The sequence below is a fragment of the Nerophis ophidion genome, linkage group LG26 (genome assembly GCF_033978795.1).
Source record: "Nerophis ophidion isolate RoL-2023_Sa linkage group LG26, RoL_Noph_v1.0, whole genome shotgun sequence".
In the NCBI taxonomy this organism is placed as follows: Eukaryota; Metazoa; Chordata; class Actinopteri; order Syngnathiformes; family Syngnathidae; genus Nerophis; species Nerophis ophidion.
The window spans coordinates 35,152,554-35,178,924 of NC_084636.1; the positions used below are offsets into that span (position 1 = coordinate 35,152,554).

The 26,371-nt window shown below is 43.5% G+C and overlaps 2 protein-coding genes across 4 annotated transcripts in view; both read right to left on the bottom strand.

Moving 5' to 3' along the window:
* The window catches only part of atg4b (autophagy related 4B, cysteine peptidase), a 62,116-nt gene extending 45,852 nt beyond the window's left edge, over positions 1 to 16,264 (bottom strand). The window contains exon 1 of the mRNA XM_061888357.1: positions 16,124 to 16,264. Within this exon, the coding sequence (XP_061744341.1) occupies positions 16,124 to 16,127 (4 nt within the window). The 5' untranslated portion in view covers positions 16,128 to 16,264. The remainder of the gene's footprint in view (positions 1 to 16,123) is intronic.
* Positions 495 to 26,371, bottom strand: part of boka (BCL2 family apoptosis regulator BOK a) — a 33,755-nt gene continuing 7,878 nt past the window's right edge. Inside the window, exons 2-4 of one of the 3 annotated variants that reach the window (XM_061888365.1) lie at positions 22,743 to 22,871; positions 16,124 to 16,287; positions 495 to 639 (exon numbers count right to left, since the gene is read on the bottom strand). In XM_061888365.1, coding sequence (XP_061744349.1) covers positions 577 to 639; positions 16,124 to 16,287; positions 22,743 to 22,871 — 356 coding nt within the window. In that variant the 3' untranslated portion in view covers positions 495 to 576. Of the gene's footprint in view, positions 640 to 862; positions 3,801 to 16,123; positions 16,288 to 22,742; positions 22,872 to 26,371 lie in introns of those variants that run through there. The other 2 variants (XM_061888364.1, XM_061888366.1) reach the window with 2 other exon arrangements.

The following is a 26,371-nucleotide window of genomic DNA, read 5'->3' on the forward strand; positions in this document are numbered from 1 at the left end:
TTAATTTCAAGCACACGCATCCCCACCGTAACAAGACATAAACACGACAGAAGAAATAACCAGAACCCCTTGCAGCACTAACTCTTCCGGGACGCTACAATCACATCTATGGTTTTTGCAGCTCCGTGCACAACTGCACACACGACAAGAAAGAGACGAAGCCGAAGCACGAAGAAAAGACATGACGACGATGATGATTGGAAAGAAAAAAATAATTTCATCCAGGACAGCTCGAAAGGGGAAGGCGTATGCTGCCTGCATCTCAACCCCCAAAACCCCAACCCCGCCCCCATCTCCCGAATTCGGAGGTCTCAAGGTTGGCAAGTTAGATGTTAAATAGGTTATACTTGTATAGCGCTTTTCTACCTTCATGGTACTCAAAGCGCTTTGACACTACTTCCACATTCACACACTGATGGCGGGAGCTGCCTAACCACCACCCATCAGGAGCAAGGGTGAAGTGTCTCGCTCACAGACACGACGAGGTTGATAGATTAGATTAGATAGTACTTTCTTTATTCCGTCAGGAGAGTTCCTTCAGGAAAATTACAATTTTCAGCACAATCCCATTCAAGATCAGACAAACATTACAGGGAGACAGAACAGGATCGCTGACGGGTCTGCCGGCTTCCAGCGCCCCTTACAAAAAAGATGACATACAGGTAAACAAGGGGGGTGTGGGGGGTGGGGGGGGGAAAATAGAAGATTAAAATAAAATTAAAAAATCGGTCTTAGCCTAGGCCCTGGAGTGGGGGGTGCAGGGGAAGAAAAAATAAATAAATAAATAAATAAATAATAAATAAAATAAATAATAAATAAATAAACAACAACAATAAATAAATAAACAACAACAACTCATAGCCATAGTACACATCCCTCTTCCATGTGTGTAAGAGGTTGGTTTGATTTATCGAAACTTTTATTAGTAGATTGCACAGTACAGTACATATTCCGTACAAGTGACCATTAAATGGTAACATCTCAATAGGTTTTTCATCTCGTTTAAGTCAGGGTCCATGTTAATCAATTCATGGTACAAACCCCGTTTCCGTATGAGTTGGGAAATTGTGTTAGATGTAAATATAAACGGAATACAATGATTTGCAAATCCTTTTCAACCCATATTCAGTTGAATATGCTACAAAGACAACATATTTGATGTTCAAACTCATAAACTTTATTTTTTTTGCAGATAATAATTAACTTAGAATTTAATGGCTGCAACACGTGCCAAAGTAGTTGGGAAAGGGCATGTTCACCACTGTGTTACATCACCTTTTCTTTTAAAAACACTCAATAAACGTTTGGGAACTGAGGAAACTAATTGTTGAAGCTTTGAAAGTGGAATTCTTTCCCATTCTTGTTTTATGTAGAGCTTCAGTCGTTCAACAGTCCGGGGTCTCCGCTGTCGTATTTTACGCTTCATAATGCGCCACACATTTTCCATGGGAGACAGGTCTGGATTGCAGGCGGGCCAGGAAAGTACCCGCACTCTTTTTTTTTTTACGAAGCCACGCTGTTGTAACACGTGCTGAGTGTGGCTTGGCATTGTCTTGCTGAAATAAGCAGGGGCGTCCATGAAAAAGACGGCGCTTAGATGGCAGCATATGTTGTTCCAAAACCTGTATGTACCTTTCAGCATTAATGGTGTCTTCACAGATGTGTAAGCTACCCATGCCTTGGGCACTAATGCACCCCCATACCATCACACATGCTGCCTTTTGAACTTTGCGTCGATAACAGTCTGGATGGTTCGCTTCCCACACACAATGTCGAATATTTCCAAAAACAATTTGAAATGTGGACCCGTCCGACCACAGCACACTTTTCCAATTTGTATCAGTCCATCTTAGATGTTATCGGGCCCAGAGAAGCCGGCGGCGTTTGTGGATGTTGTTGATAAATGGCTTTCGCTTTGCACGGTAGAGCTCTAACTTGCACTTACAGATGTAGCGACCAACTGTATTTAGTGAAGGTGGTTTTCTGAAGTGTTCCTGAGCGCATGTGGTGATATCCTTTAGAGACTGATGTGGGTTGTTGATACAGTGCCGTCTGAGGGATCGAAGGTCACGGTCATTCAATGTTGGTTTCCGGCCATGCTGCTTACGTGGAGTGATTTCTCCAGATTCTCTGAACCTTTTGATGATATTATGGAGCGTAGATGTTGAAATATCTAAATTTCTTGCAATTGCACTTTGAGAAACGTTGTTCTTAAACTGTTTGACTATTTGCTCACACAGTTGTGGACAAAGGGGTGTACCTCGCCCCATCCTTTCTTGTGAAAGACTGAGCATTTTTTGGGAAGCTGTTTTTATAGCCAATGTTCCAAATAAGTGTTTGATGAGCATTCCTCAACTTTATCAGTATTTATTGCCACCTTTCCCAACTTCTTTGTCACGTGTTGCTGGCATAAAACTCTAAAGTTAATGATTATTTGCAAAAAAAAAAGTTTTATCAGTTTGAACATCAAATATGTTGTCTTTGTAGCATATTCAACTGAATATGGGTTGAAAAGGATTTGCAAATCATTGTATTCTGTTTATATTTACATCTAACACAATTTCCCAACTCATATGGAAACTGGTTTTGTAAATGTTAGGATGGTATTTTGATTGATTGATTGATACTTTTATTAGTAGATTGCACAGTACAGTACATATTCCTTATAATTGACCACTAAATGGTAACACCCGAATAAGTTTTTCAACTTGTTTAAGTCGGGGTCCACGTTAATGAATTCATGGTAGAAGGTGGGGATTGAACCAGGAACCCTCAGGTTGCTCTCCCAACAGCGTCCCAAATTTTTAAATTCAACACTTTTTTTGTTCCAATACCAGCTTTTATTCAAGGCTATTAATAAACACAAATGTGCAGACAAGGCGGATACATTTTCAGGGCTGTTGATGCGACGTGACAAACCAAAGGTGATGTCGTACAATAAAAGTGCATTAAGTCAATACAGCATAGCAATTTTAGACAAAATGTCAGGCACGGGAAGACCCCGTCCTTTAATTCTTACCAAACAGACTTGACGACGAGGTGAAGCAGCAAAATAGGCAGTTCGAGAAGAGCTGTTGCAAACATAAGAAATTCAACAAAAATGTCGACTTTTTAACAAGTGGTGTGGCATATTACTACATCCATCCATCCATTTTCTACCGCTTATTCCCTTCCGGGGTCGCGGGGGGCGCTGGCGCCTATCTCAGCTACAATCGGGCGGAAGGCAGGGTACACCCTGGACAAGTCGCCACCTCATCGCAGGGCCAACACAGATAGACAGACAACATTCACACACTAGGGCCAATTTAGTGTTGCCAATCAACCTATCCCCAGGTGCATGTTTTTGGAGGTGGGAGGGGCCTATCCCCAGGTGCATGTCTTTGGAAGTGGGAGGAAGCCGGAGTACCCGGAGGGAACCCACGCAGTCACGGGGAGAACATGCAAACTCCACACAGAAAGATCCAGAGCCTGGATTTGAACCCAGGACTGCAGGACCTTCGTATTGTGAGGCAGACGCACTAACCCCTCAGCCACCGTGAAGCCCATATTACTACAATTGACAATAAATAGAAAAGCGGAGACTGGAAGCAAGGAGAGGTGTGCGTGCCGTAATGAGGGCTCAGTGCAAATAAGTGTAAACGCCATCCAAAGATGGCCATGACGCTTTTGGCCTCTCACTTCTCCCTGAGAAGGTACAAGACCAGGGCCATGACGTAGTGTCCCAGGGTGCACAGCGAGGAAATCAGCCAGTGGGAGTGGAAACCGGCGTCGGCGCTCACCACGCACTTGGTCAGGTCTGCCTGTCGGGACACAAACCGGTTTTCCCAGCCGGTGAGCTCATTTGCACCTCTTCAAACTCCAAAATGAAAAATGCATTCCATCAAATGTCCCGACTCCGAATCTGATCGTGAAACTACTGAGAGCACAGGTGTCAGAGTCAACATCTTTTTATCCGGCCCGCAAACACATGGAAATGACGTGTCCATAAAGTACTTTTCTCCCTAAATGTCATAGATTGTTTTCATGTTGACAGAAAAAATCCAAACCCCGTTTCCATATGAGTTGGGAAATTGTGTTAGATGTAAATATAAACAGAATACAATGATTTGCAAATCCTTTTCAACCCATATTCAGTTGAATATGCTACAAAGACAACATATTTGATGTTCAAACTGATAAACATTTTTTTTTGTGCAAATAATCATTAACTTTAGAATTTGATGCCAGCAACACGTGACAAAGAAGTTGGGAAAGGTGGCAATAAATACTGATAAAGTTGAGGAATGCTCATCAAACACTTATGTGGAACATCCCACAGGTGTGCAGGCTAATTGGGAACAGGTGAGACCCTGCCCCAAGTGGAGGAGTTCAAGTACCTAGGAGTCTTGTTCACGAGTGAGGGAAGAGTGGATCGTGAGATCGACAGGCGGATCGGTGCGGCGTCTTCAGTAATGCGGACGTTGTACCGATCCGTTGTGGTGAAGAAGGAGCTGAGCCGGAAGGCAAAGCTCTCAATTTACCGGTCGATCTACGTTCCCATCCTCACCTATGCTCATGAGCTTTGGGTCATGACCGAAAGGATAAGATCACGGGTACAAGCGGCCCAAATGAGTTTCCTCTCCCTTAGAGATAGGGTGAGAAGCTCTGCCATCCGGGAGGAACTCAAAGTAAAGCCGCCGCTCCTTCACATCGAGAGGAGCCAGATGAGGTGGTTCGGGCATCTGGTCAGGATGCCACCCGAACGCCTCCCTAGGGAGGTGTTTAGGGCACGTCCAACCGGTAGGAGGCCACGGGGAAGACCCAGGACACGTTGGGAAGACTATGTCTCCCGGCTGGCCTGGGAACGCCTCGGGATCCCCCGGGAAGAGCTAGACGAAGTGGCTGGGGAGAGGGAAGTCTGGGCTTCCCTGCTTAGGCTGCTGCCCCCGCGACCCGACCTCGGATAAGATGGATGGATGGGTGCCATGATTGGGTATAAAAACAGCTTCCCAAAAAATTCACAAGAAAGGATGGGGCGAGGTACACCCCTTTGTCCACAACTGCGTGAGCAAATAGTCAAACAGTTTAAGAACAACGTTTCTCAAAGTGCAATTGCATGAAATTTAGATATTTCAACATCTACGCTCCATAATATCATCAAAAGGTTCAGAGAATCTGGAGAAATCACTCCACGTAAGCGGCATGGCCAGAAACCAACATTGAATGACAGTGACCTTCGATCCCCTCAGACGGCACTGTATCAAAAACCCACATCAGTCTCTAAAGGATATCACCACATGGGCTCAGGAACACTTCAGAAAACCACCTTCACTAAATACAGTTGGTCGCTACATCTGTAAGTGCAAGCTAAAGCTCTACTATGCAAAGCGAAAGCCATTTATCAACAACATCCACAAACGCCGTCGGCTTCTCTGGGCCCGAGATCATCTAAGATGGACTGATTCAAAGTGGAAAAGTGTTCTTTTCAAATTGTTTTTGGAAATATTCCACATCGTGTCATCCGGACCAAAGGGGAAGCGAACCATCCAGACTGTTATCGACGCAAAGTTCAAAAGCCAGCATCTGTGATGGTATGGGGGTGTATTAGTGGCCAAGGCATGGGTAACTTACACATCTGTGAAGGCACCATTAATGCTGAAAGGTACATACATGTTTTGGAACAACATATACTGCCATCTTTTTCATGGACGCCCCTGCTTATTTCAGCAAGACAATGCCAAGCCACATTACACATGTGTTACAACAGCGTGGCTTCGTCAAAAAAGAGTGCGGGTACTTTCCTGGTCCACCTGCAGTCCAGACCTGTCTCCCATGGAAAATGTGTGGTGCATTATGAAGCGTAAAATACGACAGCGGAGACCTCGGACTGTTGAAAGACTTAAGCTGTACATAAAACAAGAATGGGAAAGAATTCCACTTTCAAAGCTTCAACAATTAGTTTCCTCAGTTCCCAAAAAATTATTGAGTGTTTTTAAAAGAAAAGGTGATGTAACACAGTGGTGAACATGCCCTTTCCCAACTACTTTGGCATGTGTTGCAGCCATGAAATTTTAAGTTATTTATTATTTGCAAAAAAAAAAAAAATTTATGAGTTTGAACATCAAATATGTTGTCTTTGTAGCATATTCAACTGAATATGGGTTGAAAAGGATTTGCAAATCATTGTATTCTGTTTATATTTACATCTAACACAATTTCCCAACTCATATGGAAACGGGGTTTGTATACCTGCACCTCATTGCTTTTTTATCCTGTTAATGTACCAATGATAGTCACACACACCACGTTTTTTGTGAAATTATTCTCTGCATTCGACCCACCACCCTTGATCACCCCCCCGGGAGGTGAGAGGAGCAGTGAGCAGCAGCGGTGGCCACGCCCAGGAATCAATTTTGCTGATTTAACCCCAAATTCCCTTCCTGCTGTGTGCCAAGCAGGGAGGTAATGGCTCCCATCCGTCCATTTTCTACCGCTTGTTCTTTTCGGGGTCGCGGGGGGTTCTGGAGTCTATATCAGCTACAATCCGGCGGAAGGCGGGGTACACCCTGGACAAGTCGCCACCCCATCGCAGGGCCAACACAGATAGACAGACAACATTCACACACTAGAGCCAATTTAGTGTTGCCAATCAACCTATCCCCAGGTGCATGTTTTTGGAAGTGGGAGGGGCCTAACCCCAGGTGCATGTCTTTGGAAGTGGGAGGAAGCCGGAGTACCCGGAGGGAACCCACGCAGTCACGGGGAGAACATGCAAACTCCACACAGAAAGCCCAGGGATCGAACCCAGGCTCCCATTTTTATAGTCTTTGGTAAGTCCTGTGCCCATTTGATTGTAGACTCTTACTGACACCTTGTGGCGTTATGAAAATACTACACTTCATTTGTTTGGGCACTTCCCAGTTGACGATGTCAGTTCAGTTCATGAGACAATTGAGAAATAGCCTCTTAAGCATCTAAGTCCCATCTTAAAACTCATTTTAAGACCAGTTGATCTGCCGTTTCTTTTCTCCTCTGCCCCCTTCTCCCTTGTGGAGGGAGATTGGGGGGGACACAGGTCCAGTGGCCATGAAGTACTGGCTGTCCAGAGTCGGGACCCGGGGTGGACCGCTCGCCTTTGCATCGGTTGGGAACATCTCTGCGGTGCTTGGGATGGTCTCCTGCAGGCCCCACTATGGACTGGACTCTCTCTATTATGTTAGATCCCCTATGGACTGGACTCTCTCTATTATGTTAGATCCACTATGGACTGGACTCTCTCTATTATGTTAGATCCCCTATGGACTGGACTCTCTCTATTATGTTAGATCCCCTATGGACTGGACTATCGCACCATTATATTAGATCCACTATGGACTGGACTCTCTCTATTATGTTAGATCCACTATGGACTGGACTGGACTCTTTTATGTTAGATCCACTATGGACTGGACTCTCTCTATTATGTTAGATCCACTATGGACTGGACTCTCACTATTATGTTAGATCCACTATGGACTGGACTCTCACACTATTATGTTAGGTCCACTATGGACTGGACTCTCACTATTATGTTAGATCTACTATGGACTGGACTCTCACTATTGTTAGATCTACTATGGACTGGACTCTCACTATTATGTTAGATCCACTATGGACTGGACTCTCACTATTATGTTAGATCCACTATGGACAGGACTCTCACTATTATGTTAGATCCACTATGGACTGGACTCTCACACCATTATGTTAGATCCACTATGGACTGGACTCTCACACCAGTATGTTAGATCCACTATGGACTGGACTCTCACTACTATGTTAGATCCACTATGGACTGGACTCTCACTATTACGTTAGATCCACCACTATGGACTGGATTCTCACACTATTATGTTAGATCCACTATGGACTGGACTCTCTCTATTATGTTAGATCCACTATGGACTGGACTCTCTCTATTATGTTAGATCCACTATGGACTGGACTCTCTCTATTATGTTAGATCCACTATGGACTGAACTCTCTCTATTATGTTAGATCCACTATGGACTGGACTCTCACTATTATGTTAGATCCACTATGGACTGGACTCTCACTATTATGTTAGATCCACTATGGACTGGACTCTCACTATTGTTAGATCTGCTATGGACTGGACTCTCACTATTATGTTAGATCCACTATGGACTGGACTCTCACTACTATGTTAGATCCACTATGGACTTGATTCTCACTATTGTTAGATCTACTTTGGACTGGACTATCACTATTGTTAGATCTACTATGGACTGGACTATCACTATTATGTTAGATTCACTATGGACTGGACTCTCACACTATTATGTTAGATCCACTATGGACTGGACTCTCACACTACTATGTTAGATCCACTATGGACTGGACTCTCACTATTATGTTAGATCCACTATGGACTGGACTCTCACACTATTATGTTAGATCCACTATGGACTGGACTCTCACTATTATGTTAGATCCACTATGGACTGGATTCTCACACTATTATGTTAGATCCACTATGGACTGGACTCTCATACCATTATGTTAGATCCACTATGGACTGGACTCCCACTATTGTTAGATCTACTATGGACTGGACTCTCACTATTATGTTAGATCCACTATGGACTGGACTCTCACTATTATGTTAGATCTACTATGGACTGGACTCTCACACCATTATGTTAGATCCACTAACGACTGGACTCTCACTATTATGTTAGATCCACTATGGACTGGACTCTCACACTATTATGTTAGATCCACTATGGACTGGACTTTCACTATTGTTAGATCTACTATGGACTGGACTCTCACTATTATGGTAGATCCACTATGGACTGGAGTCTCACACTATTATGTTAGATCCACTATGGACTGGACTCTCACTATTATGTTAGATCCACTATGGACTGGACTCTCACACTATTATGTTAGATCCACTATGGACTGGAGTCTCACACTATTATGTTAGATCCACTATGGACTGGACTCTCACACTATTATGTTAGATCCACTATGGACTGGACTCTCACTATTACGTTAGATCCACCACTATGGACTGGATTCTCACACTATTATGTTAGATCCACTATGGACTGGACTCTCTCTATTATGTTAGATCCACTATGGACTGGACTCTCACTATTATGTTAGATCCACTATGGACTGGACTCTCACTATTATGTTAGATCCACTATGGACTGGACTCTCACTATTATGTTAGATCCACTATGGACTGGACTCTCACACCATTATGTTAGATCCACTATGGACTGGACTCTCACTATTATGTTAGATCCTCTGTGGACTGGACTCTCACACTATTATGTTAGATCCACTATGGACTGGACTCTCACACTATTATGTTAGATCCACTATGGACTGGACTCTCACTATTATGTTAGATCCACTATGGACTGGACTCTCACTATTGTTAGATCTGCTATGGACTGGACTCTCACTATTATGTTAGATCCACTATGGACTGGACTCTCACTATTACGTTAGATCCACCACTATGGACTGGATTCTCACACTATTATGTTAGATCCACTATGGACTGGACTCTCTCTATTATGTTAGATCCACTATGGACTGGACTCTCACTATTATGTTAGATCCACTATGGACTGGACTCTCACTATTATGTTAGATCCACTATGGACTGGACTCTCACTATTATGTTAGATCCACTATGGACTGGACTCTCACACCATTATGTTAGCTCCACTATGGACTGGACTCTCACTATTATGTTAGATCCTCTGTGGACTGGACTCTCACACTATTATGTTAGATCCACTATGGACTGGACTCTCACACTATTATGTTAGATCCACTATGGACTGGACTCTCACACTATTATGTTAGATCCACTATGGACTGGACTCTCACTATTATGTTAGATCCACTATGGACTGGACTCTCACACTATTATGTTAGGTCCACTATGGACTGGACTCTCACTATTGTTAGATCTACTATGGACTGGACTCTCACTATTATGTTGGATCCACTATGGACTTGACTCTCACTATTGTTAGATCCACTAACGACTGGACTCTCACTATTATGTTAGATCCACTATGGACTGGACTCTCACTATTATGTTAGATCCACTATGGACTGGACTCTCACTATTATGTTAGATCCACTATGGACTGGACTCTCACTATTATGTTAGATCCACTATGGACTGGACTGTCACTATTATGTTAGATCCACTATGGACTGGACTTTCACAATATTATGTAAGATTCACTTGCTGTCCATTACTTTCGGTCTCCCTTGGGGGTTGGGGGGGTGCCCACATTTGCTGTCCTCTCCAAGGTTTCACTTAGTCATGCATATCGACGTCCCACTGGGGTGAGTTTTTCCTTGCCCTTTCCATATTTAACATATTGTGTTGAAATTTGGGGAAAGAGCCAATAATTAAAGTTAAAAAAAAGGGTCATTAGAATAATACACAAAGCGTGCTACGATGAACATTATTTATAAGTAAAAAAAAAACAATGCCAATTTAAGACTAATATTCTGGCAATTAAGCCAGAATAAATGCCTTTTTCTGTTAAAAAAAAACAAAAAAAAACAGTGGTACTGTTACCATTTACTGTAAAATGTGGTAAAAAGAACAAAACTATTTTACAGTAAAATGTTGTAATTGTGAAGTTTTTACTGTAAAATGGACAGTTTACTTCAAACAATTGATATAAATAATAATGGAATCCATGCATTATTAACTGTTGCAAGCGGCCCTCTGATGGCAGCCATAACTGATGTGGCCCTTAATGAAAACCACTTTGACATCCCTGACTTAGAACCGTACGATCCCAAACTATTTAGTATCTTTTTAACAAAAACAAAAAAAAACTCTACGTCTTAGAGCGTGTGATGGCCCATCTCACACATGATTGCTTTTTGTATAGCTTCCTGAGGCGAAGATGACTAAAAAAAGGACTGAAAGTAACAGGAGTGAGTTTTTAAGCGTAGAATTGGTGTCGGAATAATTGTATCTAAGTTATCACAGAACTTTGTGTCACATTGAGTTCAGCTTGCACTGCGAGAGGATGAAAGCTGTCTTTGATCCTTCCAAGCGGAAGGCTTGTAAAACTCCACTGTGTAGGGTGGGGAGCGACATGAAGGTGTCAGTTTCTTTAGTGTATTGTAATCCACAGAAATATATTGTCTTGACCCGAGATCTACAAAGCGGAGAGGACGCAGGGCCTGACTCCCCTCCAGGTACCTTTTCTTTGAACTGTTTTACGACCATTTCTTTGAAGTGTTTTGTGATAATTAGTGATTTACGTCTCGTCTCGACTACTGTAACGTATTATTTTGGGGTCTCCCCATGTCTAGCATTAAAAGATTACAGTTGGTACAAAATGCGGCTGCTAGACTTTTGACAAGAACAAGAAAGTTTGATCATATTACGCCTGTACTGTATATACCTTTATATACATATATACATACATATATACCTATACTGTATATACCTTTATATACATATATACATACATATATACCTATACTCTATATACCTTTATATACATATATACATACATATATACCTATACTGTATATACCTTTATATACATATATACATACATATATACCTATACTGGCTCACCTGCACTGGCTTCCTGTGCACTTAAGATGTGACTTTAAGGTTTTACTACTTACGTATAAAATACTACACGGTCTAGCTCCATCCTATCTTGCCGATTGTATTGTACCATATGTCCCGGCAAGAAATCTGCCTTCAAAAGACTCCGGCTTATTAGTGATTCCTAGAGCCCAAAAAAAGTCTGCGGGCTATAGAGCGTTTTCCGTTCGGGCTCCAGTACTCTGGAATGCCCTCCCGGTAACAGTTGGAGATGCTACCTCAGTAGAAGCATTTAAGTCTCACCTTAAAACTCATCTGTATACTGTAGCCTTTAAATAGACCTCCTTTTTAGACCAGTTGATCTGCCGCTTCTTTTCTTTCTCCTATTTCCCCCCCCTCCCTTGTGGAGGGGGTCCGGTCCGATGACCATGGATGAAGTACTGGCTGTCCAGAGTCGAGACCCAGGATGGACCGCTCGTCGGGACCCAGGATGGACCGCTCGCCTGTATCGGTTGGGGACATCTCTACGCTGCTGATCCGCTTGAGATGGTTTCCTGTGGACGGGACTCTCGCTGCTGTCTTGGATCCGCTTGAACTGAACTCTCGCGGCTGTGTTGGAGCCACTATGGATTGAACTTTCACAGTATCATGTTAGACCCGCTCGACATCCATTGCTTTCGGTCCCTTAGAGGGGGGGGGTTGCCCACATCTGAGGTCCTCTCCAAGGTTTCTCATAGTCAGCATTGTCACTGGCGTCCCACTGGATGTGAATTCTCTCTGCCCACTGGGTGTGAGTTTTCCTTGCCCTTTTGTGGGTTCTTCCGAGGATGTTGTAGTCGTAATGATTTGTGCAGTCCTTTGAGACATTTGTGATTTGGGGCTATATAAATAAACATTGATTGATTGATTGATAAGGTTGATGGCTGTTTACAACCCCCCCTCCCTTAGAACCGGCTGTTGCCATGTAATCAGGGAAAGTCCAAATAAAAGAGGAGGCGTACAATCTTTCATCAGAGCGTGGTGAGACACTCTACGCGTTTCTCCTCATTGAGCCAAAATTAATTCTGTCTCCGTTTAATTCCTTGCTTATTGTCTCATTAAATAGATGTCATCAGTGTCTGAACCTGACAATTAGCATATAGGTGAAATATAGCCAGGAAAGGTGCATGTGCACAAATTACATTTAAAAAATAGGAGATACTACTGGTTCTCTAACTTTACCTAAATGACCAACATTAATATATAGTAGCATAGTAGGCCTAAGTCAGGGCCACATCACAGTTATCAGAGGGCCGCTTTTAACTGTGAAAAATGGGTGGATTTCTTTATTAATTATATCAATTGTTTTGAGTAAACTGTCCATTTTATAGTAAAACCTTTTACATTTACAACATTTTACTGTAAAAATATAGTGTTTTTTACATTTTTTACAACATGTTATGATAAATGGAAAAACAGCACCACTGTTTTTTGGTGTGGTTTTTACTGAAAAAACTTAGTTTCCAGAATTTTAGTCTTAAATAGACAGTGGCCTAGTGGTTAGAGTGTCCGCCCTGAGATGGGTAGGTTGTGAGTTCAAACCCCGGCCGAGTCATACCAAAGACTATAAAAATGGGAGCCATTACCTCCCTGTTTGGCACTAGGCATCAAGGGTTGGAATTGGGGGTTAAATCACCAAAAATTATTCCCGGGCGCGGCCACCGCTGTTGCTCACTTCTCCCCTCACCTCCCATGGGGGGAACAAGGGGATGGGTCAAATGCCGAGGACAAATTTCACCACACCTAGTGTGTGTGCGTGCGTGCGTGTGTGTGTGTGTGCGACAATCATTGGTAATTTAACTTTAATTGTTTTTTACAACATGATACAACATGGAAAAACAGTACAAATTAAAGCTGCGAGCAGCGTTGGTCGGGTCCGCCTTTGGCTGCTGCCCCCGAGACCCACGTCTGGATAAGCGTTAGAAGACGCCTTGGAGCCACTATTTTGAGAATCTAATGCATTGTGAAAGTAATGCAGTTGTTGTATTGAAGTGAAAATATCAAACTTCCTGTTGATTTTTGCTAAAGTATGTTACTTATTAAAATGTAGGTCTAAGTGAGACCCACATAGTGTTTTTTGTTTCATGTCTCTCTGACATTCCTACCAGAAGTTACAAGCAGTTTTGTCTGTGTTTTCTTCCTAGGAGCAGTTTGTCCGTGTTGTATTCCTAGGGGGGCGGTAGAGCGCAATTTTGAGTTTTGAGGTTAGGTTTTTTCATCAGATCGCAATATTTGCCAGACCTGATGTGTGTGTCAAGTTTGGTGAGTTTTGAAGCATTTTAAGGGGGTCAAATAACAGCTCAAAGAGGCAAAAATTACATTTTTTAGGAGACTTTGCACAGGGGTTCTTTGAAGGCACGTAAAATCAAAACCTGAGAACTTATCAAAACTCTGTTCAATACTTTTAATCAGAAGGGTTCAATCCCTCTCCTGTGCGAGTTTGAAGCAAAAACGATAAACGCACTCAGAGGAGATAATGTTTGAAGAAAGGTGACCGGTTTTTACAAAACTTTTTTTTTTGAAGGGGGGATTGCAAACTTCCTGTTGATTTTTGTTGGGGGTTGTCAATTTATAAAATGTAGGTCTAAGCGAGACCTACATAGAGGTTTTTGTTTCATGTCTCTCCGACATTCTTACCAGAAGTTACAAGCAATTTTGTCTGTGTTTTCTTCCTAGGAGCAGTTTTTTCAGTGTTTTATTCAAAAATAGCGCTAGAGCGCAATTTTGAGTTTTGGGGTTTGGTTTTTTCATTAGATCGCAATATTCGCCAGTCCTTATGTGTGCGCCAAGTTTGGTGACTTTTGAAGCATTTTAAAGGGGTCAAATTACAGCGCAAAGAGGCAAAAATGGCATTTTTTGCGAAAATTTTATTTTGAAGGGGTTTTTGCCAACGTCCTGTAGATTTTTTGCTGAAAGAAGTGAGTGTATGAAAATTGGGTCTAAGTCAGACCTACATAGGAGTTTTTGTTTCATGTCGCTATGACATTCCTAACAGAAGTTACATGCAGTTTTGTCTGTAATTTTTTCCTAGGGGGCGCTAGAGCGCAATTTTCATTTCGGGGGATTTGGTTGCTTAATATGTTGGGAAGGTTTGCTATACCGACGTGTTTGTCAAATTTGGTGAGTTTTGAAGCATGTTAAGGGGGTCAAATTACAGCGCAAAGGACTCCACAGGAGCTCTAGCGCCTCCTAGGAAAAAATTACAGACAAAACTGCATGCTTCACGGTGGCAGAGGGGTTAGTGCGTCTGCCTCACAATACGAAGGTCCTGCAGTCCTGGGTTCAAATCCAGGCTCGGGATCTTTCTGTGTGGAGTTTGCATGTTCTCCCCGTGAATGCGTGGGTTCCCTCCGGGTACTCCGGCTTCCTCCCACTTCCAAAGACATGCACCTGGGGATAGGTTGATTGGCAACACTAAATTGGCCCTAGTGTGTGAATGTGAGTGTGAATGTTGTCTGTCTATCTGTGTTGGCTCTGCGATGAGGTGGCGACTTGTCCAGGGTGTACCCCGCCTTCCGCCCGATTGTAGCTGAGATAGGCGCCAGCGCCCCCCGCGACCCCGAAAGGGAATAAGCGGTAGAAAATGGATGGATGGATGGATATTCTTTTCAATTGTATAATTATGTTGGTATTAGTGGTTATTTTGCACTTTAAATATAACATTTTGTTTTTATTGAATTTGTTGAGGTAATACTCTTATGTTGAAGGTTAAAATTTATGTAACCTATTGCTTAATAATAAATGGGTCAGTTTTTCCTATACCGACTCTTGCTGACTATTGTTTTCTGTTTTAACACTACACCCTCAGTAACAGTAACATCACTTTATCAAGCCTTTTCTAACATTCTACAAAACAAAATAAGGAATAAATATATGTATGATGCGTGCCTGTATCGTATCGTATTGATATCGGTATCGGCAAATACTCAAGGCTACAATATCGGTATCGTATCGGAAGTGAAAAAGTTGTATCGGGACATCCCTAAAATCAGCAATTGTCACTACGTGACGACGCACCGTCCTGCTTGTTATTGTTTTAGAGGTGGTATATTACCGAATATGATGAATTAATCAGTACCGCGGTACTATACTTGTACCTGTATACCGTACAACCCTATTTTGATAACATTTCAACTTTTTCTCTTTTATTCCACCTTGCGTTTTTCTTGGAACAGTATCCTTTGACTGTTTTGAAGGCCACAGAAGGTGCACGGGCCGCACTTTGAACACCCGTGCAATTACGTAAACCCTCAGAAAATGGGTTGAAAAATGAGTAAGTATCGATTTCTCTTTATTGTAACATTGCTTTGAGTGTGAGCGTTGCCCTGAGTAAGATGGCCGCCACACAGACGTATCTACTGTATGGGGAGTTGTGGTTTGCTGTTGTTATTTGCAGCATTATATATTGTTTTCTTTCATGACATGTTTATTGTTGGTCATTTCTCTTTATTCCTGCGACATCACGACAGTGGTTACACTCACCCATCCGCCGCGGCGCTTCAACCAGGTGGATAGACTCTTGCGGACAAACTCCCCCATGCAGTCCACGATGGTGTTCACCATGGCCGCGTGGCCGTGGCGAACGCAGTCCACCGCCAGCGCTCCGGCAACGGCGTACAAGGACACCACCTTCCCCCACGTCACGCCTGCAGGACGGCAGGTGGAAGCCGGTCAAACTTGGCCACGCCACACACGGAACATGTCGCTCAATGCAGGTGGAGGATTTTATTTTGGAAATAAAGTAGACTGGTAACAGGAAGTAACCTGCTGGTTGACAAAAAGTGGACACAGGAGCTCAAATATTTCACTTTTGATGCATTCAACTTCTGCTTTTAACATTCAGATTGTGTAAAGTGTCATGCTTCATATTGTATATTACAGCAAATGTATTCCTAGCCCCCTCCTGCTCTGCCACTGATAATCTTCCTACTAGCCTAGCTGACTTCTTATTAGCCAGGCTAACTTTTTACTAGCCTTGCTAACTTCCTATTAGCCTGACTAACTTTCTGCTAGCCTAGCTAACTTTTTTCTAGCCTGGCTAACTTCCTTCTAGCCTGGCTAACTTCCTACTAGCCTGACTATTTTTTTACTAGCTTAGCTAACTTTCTGCTTGATAAACTAACTTTTTTTTAGCCTGGCTAACGTCCTATTAGCCTAGCTAACTTCCTGATTGGTTAACTAACTTTTATTCTAGCCTGGCTAACTTCCTTCTAGACTGGCTAACTTTCTTCTAGCCTGGCTAACTTCCTACTAGCCTGACTATTTTTTTACTAGCTTAGCTAAGTTTCTGCTTGATAAACTAACTTTTTTTTAGCCTGGCTAACTTTCTGCTAGCCTAGCTAACTTCCTGATTGGTTAACTAACTTTTATTCTAGCCTGGCTAACTTCCTTCTAGCCTGGCTAACTTCCTACTAGCCTGACTATTTTTTTACTAGCTTAGCTAAGTTTCTGCTTGATAAACTAAACTTTTTTTAGCCTGGCTAACGTCCTATTAGCCTGGCTAACTTTCTGCTAGCCTAGCTAACTTCCTGATTGGTTAACTAACTTTTATTCTAGCCTGGCTAACTTCCTTCTAGCCTGGCTAACTTTCTTCTAGCCTGGCTAACTTCCTACTAGCCTGACTATTTTTTTACTAGCTTAGCTAAGTTTCTGCTTGATAAACTAACTTTTTTTTAGCCTGGCTAACGTCCTATTAGCCTAGCTAACTTCCTGATTGGTTAACTAACTTTTATTCGAGCCTGGCTAACTTCCTTCTAGCCTGGCTAACTTTCTTCTAGCCCGGCTAACTTCCTACTAGCCTGAGTATTTTTTTACTAGCTTAGCTAAGTTTCTGCTTGATAAACTAACTTTTTTTTAGCCTGGCTAACGTCCTATTAGCCTGGCTAACTTTCTGCTAGCCTAGCTAACTTCCTGATTGGTTAACTAACTTTTATTCTAGCCTGGCTAAATTCCTTCTAGCCTGGCTAACTTTCTTCTAGCCTGGCTAACTTCCTACTAGCCTGACTATTTTTTTACTAGCTTAGCTAACTTTCTGCTTGATAAACTAACTTTTTTTTAGCCTGGCTAACGTCCTATTAGCCTAGCTAACTTCCTGATTGGTTAACTAACTTTTATTCTAGCCTGGCTAACTTCCTTCTAGCCTGGCTAACTTTCTTCTAGCCTGGCTAACTTCCTACTAGCCTGACTATTTTTTTACTAGCTTAGCTAACTTTCTGCTTGATAAACTAACTTTTTTTTAGCCTGGCTAACGTCCTATTAGCCTGGCTAACTTTCTGCTAGCCTAGCTAACTTCCTGATTGGTTAACTAACTTTTATTCTAGCCTGGCTAAATTCCTTCTAGCCTGGCTAACTTTCTTCTAGCCTAGCTAAATTCCTACTAGCCTGACTATTTTTTTATTAGCTTAGCTAACTTTCTGCTTGATAAACTAACTTTTTTTTAGCCTGGCTAACGTCCTATTAGCCTAGCTAACTTCCTGATTGGTTAACTAACTTTTATTCTAGCCTGGCTAACTTCCTTCTAGCCTGGCTAACTTCCTACTAGCCAGACTATTTTTTTACTAGCTTAGCTAACTTTCTGCTTGATAAACTAACTTTTTTTAGCCTGGCTAACGTCCTATTAGCCTGGCTAACTTTCTGCTAGCCTAGCTAACTTCCTGATTGGTTAACTAACTTTTATTCTAGCCTGGCTAACTTCCTTCTAGCCTGGCTAACTTTCTTCTAGCCTAGCTAACTTCCTCCTAGCCTGAATATTTTTTCACTAGCTTAGATTGATTGATTGATCGATTGATACTTTTATTAGTAGATTGCACAGTTTAGTACATATTCCGTACAATTGAACACTAAATGGTAACACCCGAATACGTTTTTCAACTTGTTTAAGTCGGGGTCCACGTTAATCAATTCATGGTAACTGCTTTAGCCAACTTCCTACTAGCCTAGCTAACTTCCTGCTTGATTAACTAACTTTTTTCTAGCCTGGCTAACTTTCTGCTAGCTTAGCTAACTTCCTGATGGGTTAACTACCTTTTTTCTAGCCTGGCTAACTTCGTATTAGACTGTCTAACTTTCCGCTAGCCTAGCTAACTTCCTACTAGCCTGACTATTTTTCCGCTAGCTTAGCTAACTTTATTTCTAGCCTGGCTAACTTCCTTCTAGCCTAGCTAACTTCCTGCTTGATTAACTAACTTTTTTCTAGCCTGGCTAACTTACTATCAGCCTGGCTAACTTTCTGCTAGCTTAGCTAACTTCCTGATTGGTTAACTACCTTTTTTTCTTGCCTGGCTAACTTCGTATTAGACTGTCTAACTTTCCGCTAGCCTAGCTAACTTCCTACTAGCCTGACTAACTTTCTGCTAGCCTAGCTAACTTTTTTTCTAGCCTGGCTAACTTTCTTCTAGCCTGGCTAACTTTCTACTAGCCTGACTATTTTTTTACTAGCTTAGCTAACTTTCTGCTTGATAAACTAACTTTTTTTTTTGCCTGGCTAATGTCCTATTAGCCTGGCTAACTTTCTGCTAGCCTAGCTAACTTCCTGATTGGTTAACTAACTTTTATTCTAGCCTGGCTAACTTTCTTCTAGCCTCGCTAACTTCCTCCTAGCCTGACTATTTTTTCACTAGCTTAGATTGATTGATTGATCGATTGATACTTTTATTAGTAGATTGCACAGTTTAGTACATATTCCGTACAATTGAACACTAAAAGGTAACACCCGAATACGTTGTTCAGCTTGTTTAAGTCGGGGTCCACGTTAATCAATTCATGGTAACTGCTTTAGCCAACTTCCTACTAGCCTAGCTAACTTCCTGCTTGATTAACTAACTTTTTTCTAGCCTGGCTAACTTACTATCAGCCTGGCTAACTTTCTGCTAGCTTAGCTAACTTCCTGATGGGTTAACTACCTTTTTTTTCTAGCCTGGCTAACTTCGTATTAGACTGTCTAACTTTCCGCTAGCCTAGCTAACTTCCTACTAGCCTGACTAACTTTCTGCTAGCCTAGCTAACTTTTTTTCTAGCCTGGCTAACTTCCTTCTAGCCTGGCTAACTTCCTACTAGCCTGACTATTTTTTTTACTAGCTTAGCTAACTTTCTGCTTGATGAACTAACTTTTTTTTAGCCTGGCTAACGTCCTATTAGCCTGGCTAACTTTCTGCTAGCCTAGCTAACTTCCTGATTGGTTAACTAACTTTTACTCTAGTCTGGCTAACTTCCTTCTAGCCTGGTCCTACTAGCCTGACTATTTTTTCACTAGCTTAGATTGATTGATTGATACTTTTATTAGTAGATTGCACAGTTTAGTACATATTCCGTACAATTGAACACTGAATGGTAACACCCGAATACGTTTTTCAACTTGTTTAAGTCGGGGTCCACGTTAATCAATTCATGGTAACTGCTTTAGCCAACTTACTACTAGCCTAGCTAACTTCCTGCTTGATTAACTAACTTTTTTCTAGCTGGGCTAACTTACTATCAGCCTGGCTAACTTTCTGCTAGCTTAGCTAACTTCCTGATTGGTTAACTACCTTTTTTTTCTAGCCTGGCTAACTTCGTATCAGACTGTCTAACTTTCCGCTAGCCTAGCTAACTTCCTACTAGCCTGACTATTTTTCCGCTAACTTTCAGTTAGCCTGGCTAACTTTCTACTAGCCGAGCTAACTTCCTTCTAGCCTGGCTAACTTTTTTTATTGCCCGGCTAACTTCCTTCTAGCCTGGCTAACTTCCTATGGAAATATGGTAAACGAGAGTGTCCCAGTCCAGGAACCCGGAAGTGACAGGCAAACAAAGACAAACAATGACCTCCATGATCACTTTCTGTTAACAGTTTGTTGCCGTGGTGAGAGTTGGCGTCTCGTAGTTTTTTAGGGTGGAAAATGTCTGCAACGTCAGCAGTTCTCTCAGCAGGATTGATGAGCCTGTCAGAGAAGCACTCAGAGGACCAAGAAGAAAGGCAGAACCCCCAAAGAGGAGGCCGTGGTTTTACAGGAACCACTTGGGACTATATTTGGTTTTACAGGAACCACTTGAGACTATATTTGGACTTGACTGGCCTCCATCCATCTGCTCTCACATTCCAGGAACCTTCGTCCTGACTTGAGCGTCAGGAAAGTCTTTCTAGTCGGACTAAAGTGCCGCTTGAAGACAGCTTCTTCCCGCTTTACCACCGTGTGCCTCAAGAGGCGCTAGTGAGTCGTGACGCTCCACGGAGAACGCCGCTAACTGCTGAATTGCCATGGTAACACCTTTCAATCAATCAATCAATGTTTACTTATATAGCCCTAAATCACTAGTGTCTCAAAGGGCTGCACAAACCACTACGACATCCTCGGTAGGCCCACATAAGGGCAAGGAAAACTCACACCCAGTGGGACCTCGGTGACAATGATGACTATGAGAACATGATACTGTGAAAGATCAATCCATAATGGATCCAACACAGTCGCGAGAGTCCAGTCCAAAGCGGATCCGACACAGCAGCGAGAGTCCCGTTCACAGCGGAGCCAGCAGGAAACCATCCCAAGAGGAGGCTGATCAGCAGCGCAGAGATGTCCCCGGCCGATACACAGGCGAGCAGTACATGGCCACCGGATCGGACCGGACTCCCTCCACAAAGGAGAGTGGGACATAGAAGAAAAAGAAAAGAAACGGCAGATCAACTGGTCTGAAAAGGGAGTCTATTTAAAGGCTAGAGCATACAAATGAGTTTTAAGGTGAGACTTAAATGCTTCTACTGAGGTAGCATCTCGAACTGTTACCGGGAGGGCATTCCAGAGTACTGGAGCCCGAAATGAAAAAGCTCTACAGCCCGCAGACTTTTTTGGGGCTTTGGGGATCACTAATAAGCCGGAGTCCTTTGAACGCAGATTTCTTGCCGGGACATATTTAGAACGCCGGAGACCAGGGATGTCAAACTGGTTCCAGGCTGGTGATTTTAGCTTGTCCTGAAGAATTTGGAGCTAATCCTCATTTTTCATTGTCCCATTTAAAGCGCCAGTTCCATCCATCCATCCATTTTCCTACCGCTTATTCCGTTTGGGGTCGCTGGTGCCTATCTCAGCTACAATCGGGCGGAAGGCGGTTCCATTGGCAGCAAAACAGGCCCCGAGCATAATACTACCACCACCATGCTTGACGGTAGGTTATGTGTTCCTGGGATTAAAGGCCTCACCTTTTCTCCTTTAAACACGTTGCTGGGTATTGTGGCCAAACGGCTCCATTTTTGTTCCATCAGTACTTTCCTCCAGAAGGTCTTATCTTTGCCTATGTGATGTCAGATGGAACAAAAATGGAGCTGTGTGGCCACAATACCCGGCAATGTGTCTCAGAGCAATCGTCCATTAAAATGAACATATTCACTCAACTGGCCCTTTGCTTTAGTTTGTTTGTGAATAGTGTTGCCATGGTGACACAAAATGTTCCCCATTTAGAGTACCCTTGTCGGCGCCAGTGGCACCTTTCCGTCGGTATGACACAGGTGGGGGGTTTGTTGTGGTCTAACTCTTGCCTTGCAGCAGGTCTATAATTACACATTGCAAGAAAATGGAGGATTGTGTTGGAATTGAAAATCAATCAATCAATCAATCAATGTTTATTTATATAGCCCCAAATCACAAATGTCTCAAAGGACTGCACAAATCATTACGACTACAACATCCTCGGAAGAACCCACAAAAGGGCAAGGAAAACTCACACCCAGTGGGCAGGGAGAATTCACATTCAGTGGGACGCCAGCGACAATGCTGACTATGAGAAACCTTGGAGAGGACCTCAGATGTGGGCAACCCACCCCCCTCTAGGGGACCGAAAGCAATGGATGTCGAGCGGGTCTAACATGATACTGTGAAAGTTCAATCCATAGTGGCTCCAAGACAGCAGTGAGAGTCCCGTCCACAGGAAACCATCTCAAGCGGATCAGCTTTGATCCTGAATCAAACGGGATTGAATCTTCAGGTGCCAAGACGGGAACTATGGCCTTGAACCACAAATCTAGTAAGGCGTGGACACTTTCTGCTCCTTTTCACTCATAATTGAGGTGAATGAGTGACACAAATACCTTCCTTGCGGGTGGATTCCCAGGTGAGTGGTCCACCTGTCTCCCTACCTGTGGAGAAGATGTCCGCCGCCACTGCCAGGAAGGCGTCCGACACGGCGCTCTCCGACGCCACCGTGATGTTGAGTTGCCGCGCCACGTTGCGGTAGACGTTGGGGCGCAGGTACTCCAGCTCGTCACCTGCACAACAACACCCAAAATGGCTTCTATTCTGCTTTTCCTGACTGAACCCAAAAGGAAGGTCCTGTAACCTGTTTCGTTTACTTCCCTCACTTGTTACATTCTACTTGCTTGAACAACTTTCTACTTATTTCATTCTGATCACTGCATTTATTTCGATCATAACGACAAACCCCAAAAGCGGTGAAGTTGTCACGTTGTGTGAATGCTGAATAAAAAGCGAATACAAAAAAATCCTTTTCAACTTATATTTAATTGGATGGACTGCAAAGACAAGATATTTCAGCTTCACACTGAGAAACTTTGTTATTTTTTTGCATATAAGCATTAACTTAGAATTTAATGGCAGCAACACATTGCAAAAAAAGGCATTTTTACCAGTGTGTTACATGGCCTTTCCTTTTAACAACACTCAGTGAAGGTTTGGGAACTGAGGAGACACATTTTAGAAGTGGAATTCTTTCCCATTCTTGCTTGATGTACAGATTAAGTTGTTCAACAGTCTCCTGCCTCATATTATAGCCCATCAATCAATCAATCAATCAATGTTTATTTATATAGCCCCAAATCACAAATGTCTCAAAGGGCTGCACAAATCATTACGACTACAACATCCTCGGAAGAACCCACAAAAGGGCAAGGAAAACTCACAGCCAGTGGGCAGGGAGAATTCACATCCAGTGGGACGCCAGTGACAATGCTGACTATGAGAAACCTTGGAGAGGACCTCAGATGTGGGCAACCCCCCCCCCCTCTAGGGGACCGAAAGCAATGGATGTCGATCGGGTCTAACATGATACTGTGAAAGTTCAATCCATAGTGGCTCCAAGACAGCAGCGAGAGTCCCGTCCACAGGAAACCATCTCAAGCGGATCAGCAGCGTAGAGATGTCCCCAACCGATACAGGCGAGCGGTCCATCCTGGGTCCCGACGAGCGGTCCATCCTGGGTCTCGACTCTGGACAGTCAGTACTTCATCCATGGTCATCGGACCGGACCCCCTCCGCAAGGGAGGGGGGGACATAGGAGAAAGAAAAGAAGCGGCAGATCAACTGGTCTAAATCCATCCCATCCATCCATCCATCCGTTTTCTACCGCTTATTCCCTTTCGGGGTCACGGGGGGCGCTGGCGCCTATCTCAGCTACAATCTGGCGGAAGACAGGGTACACCCTGGTCAAGTCGCCACCTCATCGCAGGGCCAACACAGATAGACAGACAACATTCACACTCACATCGCCTGTGTATCGGCTGGGGACATCTCTGCGCTGCTGATCCGCCTCCGCTTGGGATGGTTTCCTGCTGGCTCCGCTGTGAACGGGACTCTCGCTGCTGCGTTGGATCCGCTTTGGACTGGACTCTCGCGACTGTGTTGGATCCATTATGGATTGAACTTTCACAGTATCATGTTGGACCCGCTTGACATCCATTGCTTTCCTCCTCTCCAAGGTTTCTCATAGTCATCATTGTCACCGAGGTCTCACTGGGTGTGAGTTTTTCTTGCCCTTAAACCATCGAGGATGTCGTAGTGGTTTGTGCAGCCCTTTGAGACACTAGTGATTTAGGGCTATATAAGTAAACATTGATTGATTGATTGATTGATTCACACACTAGGGACCATTTAGTGTTGCCAATCAAGTGGGAGGAAGCCGGAGTACCCGGAGGGAACCCACGCATTCACGGGGAGAACATGCAAACTCCACACAGAAAGATCCCGAGCCTGGATTTGAACCCAGGACTGCAGGAACTTCGTATTGTGAGGCAGACGCACTAACCCCTCTCCCACCGTATTATAGCCATCACACATTTTCAATGGGAGACAGGTCTGGACTACAGGCAGGCCAGTGTAGTACCCGCACTCTTTTACTATAAAGCCACGCTGTTACAACAGCGTGGCTTGGCATCATATTGCTGAAATAAGCAGGGGCGTCCATGATAACGTTGCTTGGATTGCTCCAAAAGCTGTATGTACCTTTCAGCATTAATGGTGACTTCACAGATGTGTAAGTTACCCATGGCTTAGCAACTAATGCACCCCCATACTATCACACATGCTGCCTTTTACACTTTGCGCCTAGAACAGTCCGGGTGGTTCTTTTCCTCTTTGGTCCAGTCTCCCTTCTGCTATTTTAGCCTTCATATTGCACCACACATTTTAATGGGAGACAGGTCTGGACTACAGGCAGGCCAGTCTAGCACCCACACTCTTTTACTATAAAGCCACACTATTGTAACACGTGGCTTGGCATCATATTGCTGAAATAAGCAGGGGCGTCCATGATAACGTTGCTTGGATTGCTCCAAAAGCTGTATGTACCTTTCAGCATGAATGGTGCCTTCACAGATGTGTAAGTTACCCATGCCTTGGCCACTAATACACCCCCATACCATCACACATGCTGGCTTTTACACTTTGCGCCTAGAACAGTCCGGGTGGTTCTTTTCCTCTTTGGTCCAGTCTCCCTTCTGCTATTTTAGCCTTCATATTGCACCACACATTTTAATGGGAGACAGGTCTGGACTACAGGCAGGCCAGTCTAGCACCCACACTCTTTTACTATAAAGCCATGCTGTTGTAACACGTGGCTTGGCATCATATTGCTGAAATAAGCAGGGGCGTCCATGATAACGTTGCTTGGATTGCTCCAAAAGCTGTATGTACCTTTCAGCATTAATGGTGCCTTCACAGATGGCTTGGCAACTAATGCACCCTCCATACCATCACACATGCTGCCTTTTACACTTTGCGCCGAGAACAGTCCGGATGGTTCTTTTCCTCTTTGGTCCAGTCTCCCTTCTGCTATTTTAGCCTTCATATTGCACCACACATTTTAATGGGAGACAGGTCTGGACTACAGGCAGGCCAGTCTAGCCCCCACACTCTTTTACTATAAAGCCATGCTGTTGTAACACGTGGCTTGGCATAATATTGCTGAAATAAGCAGGGGCGTCCATGATAACGTTGCTTGGATTGCTCCAAAAGCTGTATGTACCTTTCAGCATTAATGGTGCCTTCACAGATGTGTAAGTTACCCATGCCTTGGCTACTAATACACCCCCATACCATCACACATGCTGGCTTTTACACTTTGCGCCTAGAACAGTCCGGATGGTTCTTTTCCTCTTTGGTCCAGTCTCCCTTCTGCTATTTTAGCCTTCATATTGCACCACACATTTTAATGGGAGACAGGTCTGGACTACAGGCAGGCCAGTCTAGCACCCACACTTTTTTACCATGTAGCCACGCTGTTGTAACACCTGGCTTGGCATCATATTGCTGAAATAAGCAGGGGCGTCCATGATAACGTTGCTTGGATTGCTCCAAAAGCTGTGTGTACCTTTCAGCATTAATGGTGCCTTCACAGATGTGTAAGTTACCCATGGCTTGGCAACTAATGCACCCCCATACTATCACACATGCTGGCTTTTACACTTTACGCCTAGTACAGTCGGGATGGTACTTTTCCTCTTTGGTCCAGAGGACACCACGTCCACAGTTTCCA